This window comes from Drosophila albomicans, chromosome X, assembly GCF_009650485.2.
Source record: "Drosophila albomicans strain 15112-1751.03 chromosome X, ASM965048v2, whole genome shotgun sequence".
NCBI lineage: Eukaryota > Metazoa > Arthropoda > Insecta > Diptera > Drosophilidae > Drosophila > Drosophila albomicans.
In genome coordinates this window covers 4,598,068-4,610,525 of record NC_047627.2, presented here as the reverse complement: position 1 = coordinate 4,610,525, position 12,458 = coordinate 4,598,068, and the positions used below count along the sequence as shown (strand labels likewise).

At 37.1% G+C, this 12,458-nt stretch overlaps 1 protein-coding gene across 1 annotated transcript in view; it reads left to right on the top strand.

Moving 5' to 3' along the window:
- LOC117572508 (LIM/homeobox protein Lhx1) overlaps positions 1-12,458 on the top strand; it is a 71,489-nt gene that overhangs the window by 53,631 nt on the left and 5,400 nt on the right. Inside the window, exons 4-5 of the mRNA XM_034255365.2 lie at positions 129-319; positions 610-828. Coding sequence (XP_034111256.1) covers positions 129-319; positions 610-828 — 410 coding nt within the window. The remainder of the gene's footprint in view (positions 1-128; positions 320-609; positions 829-12,458) is intronic.

Genomic DNA, 12,458 nt, shown 5'->3' with positions numbered 1-12,458 from the left:
GCTGAATTGCGTCGTCCCCTCTCACATTGTTAAGCAATTTGTTAAGAGATTTTCATACAATTTGCATTAAGAAAATATATGTATAACTTAGTATTTATATTTGTGTTGTATTCCTCTTGTTACTTCAGATTCATTAATGGGCTCCGCGAGCGAAGACGAAGACGACGATGATCCGCCACATTTGCGTGGACCGGCGCTGGGATTGGGCGTGCTTGGACCGAATGGTCCAGACTCAGCGGGTGGACCGCTGGGCACATCGGATATATCAGTACAAAGCATGAGCACCGATAGTAAAAATACGCATGACGATTCCGATCAGGTAAGTTCTCTCGCTCTCGCTCTTCTTGTTGCATCATTAACAGGTTTCCGCTGTATAAAAGTAATGAATGGAATTGAATGAACTGTGTAGTGAAGTGAAGCGGAGACCAAGACCAAGACTGAGACTGAGACTGAGACCAAGGGCAAGACGCTGCTCACTTTTGTTATAGACCCGACGTCAGCAGCCCCCCATTTTGATTAATGATTGGCAAATGATTATGAGCTCGCCATCTCAACAGCTACACACAATATCATTGTCTCTTTCTCTCTCTCGTTCTATGTGTTCTGCAGGGCTCCTTGGATGGCGATCCCGATGGACGCGGCGATTCACAGGCGGAGAACAAAAGTCCCGACGATGCCAATGGCTCAAAGAGACGCGGACCCCGAACCACCATCAAGGCCAAACAGCTGGAGGTACTGAAAACGGCATTCAATCAGACACCGAAACCGACACGCCACATTAGGGAGCAACTGGCCAAGGAAACGGGGTTGCCAATGCGCGTGATACAGGTGAGTTTCGATACCTCCCTCCCCCCCCCCCCATTCCACCACCAAACAACCAATCATCTATCAAGAACCGAATCAGACAACAAATGCATCTATCAGCTGCAGTTCGTAAACAATTTGTTCTAGCAGCGCAAAAATTCAAATTAACAGTCAATCAATAGACACAAATCGAAAACAGCTTCTAGAGATTTTCGAAATTAAGAAATCATAAATTTTAACAAAAAGAAATATTCCTGTGATAGCAAGAATAGCATTATAGCGATTTAGTACGTTCTCAGAGGCGTAAAGTATTATTTTTACAACGATCTTCATTGGTTTCTTACTTAATATAATTTTGTCTTTTTCAAATCGATGAATGCTTAGCTCAAATCATTAATGATTTGCTTCGTAATTAATACAAATTTGTGAATACCAAACTGGTCACTTTTAATATAGCTATTGCTGTATTTTTTATGCATTATATTATTCAACAATAATGTTATAGATAACAGCTGACTATTCTTCTTTGTTTTACTTATTGAGAAATTAAAAATATTCTGTTCTTCAGCATCAAATTCGAAAGCAAAGAAAACGATAGTAAAAACTTGAATTTCAGAATAATTTCTCTGTAAACTTTTTATATTTACAATTCAATAAGTTTAATGTTGTTTTTGGTTGACTCTGCATATTCATAGCTATTTTCTTAAAAAAGAAAATAATAGTAAAAACTTGAAATTCATATTGATTTGATGATTCATCATTTTCAATAAAAAGTATAATTACAATTTGCATTTCTAATTCACCAAGTTCCGTGTTTCTCTTCCTGCATTTTGGGTTTGATTTCTTTGTCAACTTTTGACATTTCTATTTCACAAAATTCATTGTTTTAAATATATATTTTCGCTGGTTGTCGTCGCATTTTCATAGCTATTTTCTTAACCCTCACTCTAGACGCATTGCTGCACTTATCTTTACATTTTTTTTTTTGTTGTTTGGAAGTGGGTCGAAATTGTAGCGTTTTAACGATTCGATTTTTGCGGCTGGTGACTTTAAGTTTTGTAGGCTCGACTTCACTCCATTTGAAGCGACTCGAGGTCGAATTTTACAGCGTCGCTTGGTATTGGATGTGCGAGAGTTGGCCCCCAAAAAAAAAAAATGACCAAGTGCTTGTTATTGTCGAGTTGGGTTTGGCCAAAGTCAGACTCAGACCGAGACCCTCTTCTACTAACTTGTGTGTGTCTCCGTCGCCGTCTCTCTCTCTCTCTCTCTCTCCCTCTCTGGGACTGTCTTGAGCTGTCTGCGTTTCATCAGCATAAAAAACGCATAAATTAAGCTCGCTTCGAGTGGCAAATGTTTAAACTAAAGCAAAGCAAAACAGAGTCAAAGTCTCGGTTACTTTTAGGGCCAGTTATTGTTATTGTGTTTGTGTTTTTTTTTTAACCAAATCATAAAAATAGTTGGACTCGATATTTCAACGTCGTTGTTGCCGCCTTGCAACGCTTCATTGCGTTTGGGCACTTCGAGGAGAACCAAAAAAAAAAAAAGAAAGAAAAATGTCTGTAAAAACAACAAACCAAATACAATAAAAAAAAACAAAGGTAAAAATAAAAATAAAATTAATGTGGAACCGCAGAATGCAAACTAAGGCGGGGGCGCGCATAAAAAACGGAAGTTCATTGCGCCAAAAAAAATGTGCCTACCTGTACAGTGAAGCGTCGCCTTGTAAAACTGCCAAAGAGATGAAAAATAACGTAAATTATGTATTAGCCACGCCCATTTTGGGGGGCAAAACGATTAAGCACAGTTTTTGCTTTGTGGTTTAACGAGCTGTGCTAACAGTGAGAATCGCTGAGGACGGCGCGGTGCTGTTAAATGCAAATGTTAACTAACATGCAATGCTAATTAAGCTGGAACATCATGTGAAAATCACTTTTGACAGCGTTTGATGGCTTAACGTCTTGGAAAATTGCCCCCAGAAAGTTATTACGCGACTTTTAAGCCTAATCCCTTCGTTGAGTTATTCATATTCTTTGTAGATTATAATATAATTATTATGGGTTGTTATTAGGTGTAGTCTAGTTTAGTCTTTTAGTTTTTCAGTGTAATCTTCCCGCATATCATAATTATGGCATCGACTCTTCTCGATTCCATCTGCTGTCAAGGATATCCGCAGCATCTGTTAGCGACTCAATTAGTGGCAACTTTGATATGCAACATGCAACTGTCTGGTCTCTGTCGATTTTCAACAGGTTTGACTTACAAATTTGACATGCCGCGCCCCCGCACTTCAAATGCCAGCTGTTTAACGAGCCCAATTCTCAAATTTTTGAAAGAACCCAAGAACACAAAGTACTCGGCATTTTTCCCACAAGCAAACAAAAGACAGAGAGAGAGAGAGAGAGAGAGGGAGAGAGAAATGGGAAAACGTTGAAAAACGAAACATTTAACGGGGATTACGCATGCGCAGCCACAAGTGTGTGTGTGAGTGTGTGTATTAAGATGCGTATGTGTGTGTGTGAACGTTGCCGCCTTTGATGTGTCATTGGTTACAGTTAAAGGATATTTTGGGCGGCATGTCGCGACTTTTTAGTTGAGTCTTTAAACGCGACAAGTGTGACACAATCAACACCTCTTTACGGGCCAGCTGCTCCCTCTCCCTCTCCCTCTCCCTCTCCCGCTCCCCTCTTTTCCCCTCTATTCCCACCATTTGCTTCGCCTCTCTGGCTGCTGCTGTTGTTGCCCTCTTCAAATCTAAACGAAAGTGACAAATGCCAACAAGTTGAAGAGGAGGCGAAGATGACGCTGACGTTGACTTAATCGCCTCGCTGGAGCAGCTTACACACACACACACACACACACATACAATCATATATACACACACACACACAGCTGTGTGCTGTCAACTTTTGCATCTTCATTAATGTTGCATTTTTCGATACGTCTTCTTTTTTTTTTTTTGCCTTTTTCGCGCGGCTTTAAAACTTTTGCGGCTGACAAGCGACTGACAGTTGCAAGCACTTGTTGTTGCTGTTGCTGTTGTCATTGTGGCAATCAACAATATCCAATAACAAGTTGTCCGTCATCAGCTGCATCTACCAGGAAAATGCAACAGTTGCTCCCAAAAACAAAAAAAAAAAAGAATGAAAAAAGGGAAAACAAAAGAAACACAGAGATTACAGATACAGATAGAAGAGGGACACGGGCTGGCTGCTATTGCCCTTTGTGTAACTCGATCTGCGAGTGTGGCATCAAAGAGTTTGCCACAAGTTGATGCTGCTGTTGTTGCTGTTGCTGCTGCTCGTCAACTTCTAACAAAAATGTCAACGGCAAAAGCGATCTAAACTAAACGCAAGTTGAGCCCAAAAGGCAGAAGCAGCAGCAACTCGCTCAGCATGCTCGCCAGTTTTATAATAAATTTTACAACAATAGCAGCAACAAGAGCAACAACAAGAGCAACAGCAACAACAACAGCAACAACAGACACAGACAGAAGCAGCGTGACACAAAAACTTCTTAAGAACTTTGCCGACAGCTCACAGCGGGGCAAGTCTCCAGCCCTGCCACAAAAGGAGGCATATTTAACAACAAATTGCTGGCAATGTTCGGTTTGGGGGAAAACTTGTTGCGGTTGCCTCATCTGGAGTAGGAGGGCAATTTGCATAGCCTGTGGCGCTGTCTGCCGCTACTTTTGCTGTTGTTGCTGCTGCTGCGATTGGCAGCCTGAACTCTGACCTGACAGCGCCTGACCCGAACCCTAAACGCTGTAAATGCGGCCCAGTTCATGAGCAGACGAAACCAAAGCATCGACTTCTTTTTTTTTTAAATGGTCAGCAATCTAAACAGCCGAAAAATAGACGAAGAAACCACAAGCAAATAAATCATCGACATGTTTTCAACATTAAAAAAAATAAAGCCAAAAGAGCGCAATAACAATATAACCATAACAACGCCAATAACAATAACAATTCCCATCTGCAACTCGCCACTCGCAACTCAATCTCCATCTCCGTCTCCATCTCAATCACAATCACTATAACAATCATAACAGAGGCGCTTTTTATAGACCCACAATTTGTAAGGCAACTGAAAACTATTTAAGCCGAGACTCAAATCCGAGTGTGAGCGTATAATGGGTGTTTCAAACTATTCGAAGTGGTTGCCAAACTTACTGTGGGAATGTCTATTATCCTATACGGCATTAATAGATCTATTAACGATGAGTTTATGCATGTTGATAGCGCAGTTTCAGCCATAAAACTCAAGTGTCTTTTAATGGAGTTAGTCTAGAAATAACTCCCAGCTCAAGGTTAAAGTGCAACTACGCTTTGAAAAATGCCATCTACAGAAATTATAGTAAAAGAATATAAAATAATTTTGTTGAAAACAATCGTTGATATGATAAAAATAATGAAAATCATATAATCGAAAAATAATATTGTGTGAAGGATAGTAAAAGAAATAAAATCTTATAAAACTCAAAAAAAAAAAAAAATAAATGAATTAAGTAATTGTTATAATTTGTATAGCCGTTACCCATAAGGTAAACAAGCAAACGTAATTTTGAAGCTAGAATTTTGGTATAGTGAATATAACACAGAATTTATGATTGCAGAGAATTTGATTGCGGTCGATTATCTATTAATCTAGTATATCTAGTATATTTTAAATGTAGTACTTCATCGAGATACAGAATATGACTTTCGGTATACTTTAGTATTTTTGTGGTATATTAATTCGGTATATTTTTAAATTGGTTTGAATGCAATACTATATCAATATACCGAATATATCATTCAGTATATTTTAGTATTTTTGTGGTATATTATTTCAGTATATTTTTAAATTGTTTGAAACGCAATATACCAAATATATCATTCGGTATATTTTAGTATGTTTTCGGTATATTATTTTTTTTTTTATTTAAAATGGGTATCTAACAGTTAAGCACACTCGATTGTGGCTTTCTTACTTGTTTTTTCTTTAGATATAAACATGCAAAGTTCGAATAAGAATAACAATCTTTAAAGATATGTATATATATTAATTGACTATTCATTTTAAAAAGTTAAATGCTGCTTATAATATTTTAAATATTAAATATCGAAGCACAACAATATTAATTTGATTTCAATTATGCTTTCTTTGTTGAAAAGTAATAAAACTAATACTTAATTGATTGTGGCATTTTCCCAAACTGTCAATTCCAATGTTTAGCTCATAAAATGCTAATTTTGGTAGTCGAAAATATTGAAATATTTATTGAACTCAAACAGATTGCGGTGAAAGTAAAAATGAGCGATTGTTAAACGATAAACATGAAACTATAACAATAAATAATAATGATAGTCGATAGTAAATAACTATCGATAACAGCGCTTGAGAAATCGATTTAGACAAAGCGGAGTCGACTTAGCTGTGGAGTGGAGTGAAGTGAAGTAGAGTGAAGTGGAGTGGAGTGCTTATCAACCTGTCGCAAGGCTGATCACTCATCTGTGATGGTTCCAACTCGCCCCGACTGGATTACCCATTAGGCATTATAGCTTCTCTACACACACACACATACAAATGGGGAAGCTTTATAGCCGATGCTCGTGTGACTTTCAGAGATTTCAGTGGGGGATTTCGAATTTCGTTGGCCTTTTGTTTTTAATGCGTGCGCTCCATTTACGCCAACGTTTAAAGCGGCGGCGGCGAACAAACTAAGCTTTGAAAAATTATAAACAAATAAAGCGGACAGTTTTGGGATCTAGAGAGAGGACGGTGAGGGAGAGGGAGGGAGGCAAATCACACGGACGGTCGCCGTTTCGGTCGAGTTGGAGCCCAGCAAGTTTAATGTGGCGTGCGTTCAGCTGGCGCCACTTGGCGACTCGGCGACTTGGCGATCGCCAGATACAAGATACAAGATGCGGATGTGAGAGAGACACAGAGTCGAGACATTTGTCAAGTGTCTCTCAGCCCGCTAAAGCTAAAGCCCGCTGCTATCCCGCAGCTCATCTCCAAACTCCAACTTGGCATATGCAGAGGCGTTTATTTGTCAACATACAAATTTCGAGAGCATTTCAAGTTGATTTACATTTTGTTTTATCTGTGCGACGATTTATAATAATTTTTTATTTGACTACAGCTCTGTTTTTTTTTTTTTTTTTTTTGTTTTTTTTTTTGTGTGTCGCTGTTGAGGCGGCATAATTTGCATTTTGGGCCACGGAAGTTGACAAATTTTTCAATCTTAAATCAGAGAGTCGTAGAACGTGTGTTTCATTTCCATTTCTTGGATAAAGATAGCTGGCTATGGAGCGGAGAATTAAACATTCTTCTTTTCTTCTCATTTTGGTTGCTGTTGTTGTTGTTGCTTTAAAAGTGGCGTTAAAATTGCTGCACTAATTAGTCAACGATTTTTTCGTTGTTGTTGCTGTTGTTAAGAGAGCTTTATTAATTGAGCGGAAATTGTTTGATTGCATTTGACGTTTATGGCCAAAATAAAAATAAAAAGCAAACCTGACGATCGAGGCTAATTATGTTATCCATGCCGATGCCGAAAAGCCACACACAAACCGCAAATTGTATCGCATTCGACTATTTTGAAAGCAAACAATTACAACAACAACAACGATAACAATAACAACAGCGGACCATTGAGAAACTGGCCACAAAAGCGGCTAATTTAACGCATTTACTTCAGTGTTCGAGATGAGAAGAGTTTGCCGCTTAGTTTGAGGATAACTGAACATGAAGCTTGCATTCAGTTTTTCTCTTTCTGTGTTTTTTTTTTTTTTTGGAGGCTGTATGTACTACAGTGAACACTCGTCTACAAGGGCGGCGCCTGCGCAAACATGACGCAGCAAATTGAAGGCAAAAGAGGAAAGGGAAGAGAGGTCGGTCAAGTGTATTATAATTTCAACAACTCATCAGTTTGCTATTAATTCTGGTAGGGAAGGCGCCACAGCTGAAATTACTCGGTTCGTATAACTGAACCGAACTGAACTGAACTGAACTGAAATCGAAACCAGCATTAAGACGCATTTCATCGACTCAAGCGAAGGCAAAAGTTGCATTGTCATGCGGCTCAAGGAGCCGTCGCTTCTCTTCTTTCAGTAACACCTACTAAACTATGGGAAAAACAAAAAAGTAACAGCACTGAAAGGCAGTAGTCAAAGTCGGCAGTCGAAGTTAATTATCTGTTAACTCTCTTTGGCCCAGGCACAATTCACGCCTTGCCGCCAAAGCCAGATGTATCTCTGTATCTCAAGCTGTAGTAGTTGCTAGTTGGTTTTACTCGATAGTTTGTTTTGTTTTTGCTTTGCTTTGCTTTTGTTGGTAGCCGAGTCATCAGGGCTCAATATAGCCACGATATAGGGGCGTGACAGGCAATTCGATAAAGTCGCCGAGTCATTGCCAAAAAAAAAAAAACAGAAGAAAAATACATTCGACTACTTCTCGCCACTCGGCCAACTGAATAAGAAATTTATAAATGTGATACAGCTAATGAAACACACAAGTGCACAGATCTCAATTTCAATGATTAGCTGTCTAAGGCTGACCCTCAAAATTGGGCTGCATAAAATAAAGGCGATCTGCTATAGATTTAACTGTGTAGTATGTCAAAGAGTTGGGTAAATTTTATATAAATTTATGAGTACTACTTATTTGTTAAAATACAACATTCGGTTATTCTTGAAATATATCAAACTAATATACCGAAAAATACTAAAAATAAAATATATTGATATTCGTGTTGTACTACATTCAAAATATACCACATAGTACTAAATATACTATACGTATTGTATTAAAAATATACCATTGAGTACTTCATATACCAGATTGTCAGCCAAAGCAACTAAAACCTTATTGCAGTATTATTATTATTATTCCTAAAATGTAGCAATATTCCAATGCGATATTATTCTTGAAATATACCGAAAAATACTAAAATAAAATAAAATGTATTCATATTGTACTACATACATTCAAAATATACCATATAGTACTAAATATACCAAGTATATACCATAATATACCAAACTAAATATACCAGATTGTCAGCCAAAGCAACTAAAACCCTATTGCAGTATTATTATTATTCCTAAAATATACCAATATTCCATTGCGGTATTTTTCTTCACAATATACCAAAATAATATACCAAACAAATACTGAATATTGAAGGCTATATTTGGTATATTGATATACTAATACATTCAAAATATACCATAGGGTGCCAAATATACCAGATTATCGGCTAATACAGCTAAGACCCTATTTCTGTAGGAGTTATTTGCCATACCAAAGTATTTCTTATACACTTCTTATCCGACCGTTATGTGGTGGGGTATAAAAATCTTATAGCTATTATATTATTTTTATTCATATATATATTGATTGGAGAAAAGTACTATTTGAAAAAATGCATATGCAATAATTCAGTTTAAAGAACACAATTAGAGAAGAATTAAATCAATTGATTCAGACACATAAAACAACAGCTGGGAACTCTATTAGAAAAGTATCTCTTATTTGAATTGTAAGAGTCCTTCTCCAAGTCAAATTGCACTGGGTTAAACTTATTGAACCCCTTGAGTTTTTGCTGTCTCGCAACAATTAGTTCGCTTAAGACAAGCAACATAATGAAAGGATCAAGAAAAATATTGCTGCATCATAGGAAACTAATTTAGAGAGCAAGCTGCAAAGTGATGCTGATGCTGATGCTGATGAGGGCAGCAAGGGGTTAATGCTAATGGTCAGCTTAAGCCAAATGTTGAATGTGGCGAATGCTGAATCGAGCCACATCAAATCATGTCAATCAGGACGCGAGTACGTGACACACATTTGCAGCATGCCCCCGAAAATACAAAACTCGAAGCACACACACACACACACACACACACACATGTGATGATAGAAGGCAGAAATCCAGAAATCGAGAAACTGAAACTGAAACAGAAATCAAAGCCAAGCTTGGGTCGAAACTTTGACTTTGACTGTGACTTTTGACTGGCGGTTCCACAAATTATATGTTAAGCTCTTTAATGGGGGGCCACAAAACGAACAAAAAAAAATAGTGGGGAGGCCTAAAAAGTAGGCGGCCTAAGGGGGAGTAAACGGTGTGCGTTTTGGAGTCCCCACCCCCGCCATGGAGCGCTGCTGCCGTTTAACATAATTTGCTATAATTTTCAACACAACGCCGAGTCGAGGAGCTGCCAAGTGGCAGTGGCCATGCCCCCCTCTCAAAAGCGCAATAATCATTTTGTTATGTTTCGCTAGTCGAAGTGCAGAGAGAGGAGAAAGGGGGAATACACTTGGACCTGGGCTGATTGCTACCACGGCCATTATGTTACGTTGTTTGCCCTTTTATGTCAGGGCCTAACCTATAATTTAACTAAATGTTCAAATGTTTTGCGAGCGGCAACGACGCCGCTGCCGCCTGCCGCCTGCCGCCTGCGCCACAGCAAAGGCAAAGGCCACAGCAAAGGCAACAGCAGGGGCAACAGCAACAAGGAGAGCAACAAATTTGTTGAAAGCCACACGAAATTGGAAACAAATTTCTCATTCTTGTTGCAACCTTAAACCTTCAGCTGCTGTTGCTTTGGCTGTTGCTGTTGCTGTTCAAGTGCGGAAATAAAATATTATACGCTGCCCCAAATTACACCATCAGCAACAATTTTCGGGAACAACATAATATATCATGTCATATTATATCGTATTATCTTTCATCACACGGCGCAAACTTGCAACTTGTGCAACACGCATCCAAAATAAACACACACACACACACTACGATACAAATTAAAACACACACAAATACAAATACGAGAGCAATTTCAAATTGTTTTCTAGCTGGCAAAACAAAAAAAAAATGTTCTCGTTTTTTACTGAGCCTCAGGCAATTGGAAAACAATTGCAAAACTCACACATCAAATTGGCAGCTTCTATATTTAAAAGCTGTAGCTGAAGTTTAAGTTTCACTAGGAGCTGTTAATGGGGAAGATTGTGAAAGGCACTCAAAATAATGTTTGATGTGACAACATATTTATTCATCTTTATAGTATATTTATATATATTTATATTCTTAATTTATAATGATAACATTTTTTCAATTGTTTCAACATTTTTATATATCCAACTATTATAAAAAAAATGTGTAATAGAATTTGTTTGCCAACATCAATGGATTTTAGTTCTCCCAAGTTCAGCAAAAGATTTGGTGAAAAGTTGTGCATTAAATATTATCAAATCTTAATATGTTATTAAAAAGAAATTCATATATAAATACTATAGGTCTTATATTGACAACATTAATCTTTGAAATATGTTTCAATTATTTCTACATTTATATATTTTCTACTTTTATAAATCTAAATTAATTAGACTCCCAACATTAACAGATTTTAGTTATCCTGAGTTCAGCATAGATTTAGTTTATATTAGCTAGATTCGATTTATAATTGAGCACAAATTAAAATTAAATCCGATAATATATTTAACACAATTAAAAATAAATTCATAAATAAGTATTTTGGGTCTTATGTTGATAATTTGCATTTTTCAATTTGTTAATTTTTATGGATTTCACTACATAATCAACGAAAATATTGCGATAAAAAAGTAAGGTTAATTTGTTTGTAAAATGAAAAGTATTTATTTAGCCTTCCAAATATATTTCATTTTATAGTTGAGTTACAAAATATGGTTGCTTAGTTTAGTAATAAGTTAAGGATTGCAATTGTTGTTAAAGTTTCTTTAAATACTTCGTACTCTTCTTATGGCATAAGAGTTTAGATAGAGCATTTATAGCAGTATTTTGTGTAGCGTGTTTTTCTTTTGTGGTATAATGGATTTTGGAGGGGCGCAGTTCATAACAAAGACTCTTGGGCAAGGAAATTGCGATATGAGCCGCGACACTCACACACACACAAGCACACACACACACTCCCACACACAAATACAAATAGAAACACACACAACACACACTCTACCTGTGCCTCGACTCTCTTTTGCAATTGCCATTTTGTTCATTTTTCTTGTTCCTCTTATTTTTCTCAATATTTTTTTTTTGTTTTGCTGTTTTTCATTTTCTTTTCAATCGCCATTTGTTGCTGTTTTTCTTTGTGGAAACAAAACAATGGCACAAAATGGGGGGCAACAAAAAATGGAAAATAAACGAGATGAAATGAAAAATACTGAAACTTGAACTGAATGCAAGAAAAGAAAAATGAAAAAATGTGAGGGAAAGGCAACTAGAACAAAAAAAACAGAGGCAACAACAATTGAGCTAACCACAACACACAAAGAGAAAATAAATGCAACAAACTGCAAAACTATTGTAAATTCAACTTTTATTTCTATTTTGTTTTTTTTTTTTGTATTTTTTGTTTTTTTGCAAAGTAGTTCAACTTGTTCTTCTCCGCTTTACTATTTTGTATTTTGTGTTCCCATTTTTTTTCGCTTTTTTTCATTTAGTTTGATGTCTTGTTGTTGTTTTGCTGCCGCATATGAAAATGAAAAATTGTGTAACCGCAGGGCAAACCGAGCAAATAACGTAAAACACACACACACACACACATACACACTCGCATACAACAACATGAACTATGTATTTGCATGCATTGCTATTGGCAATTGATTGCATTTGGAATGGAAAAGAGGTAGTAGAATGG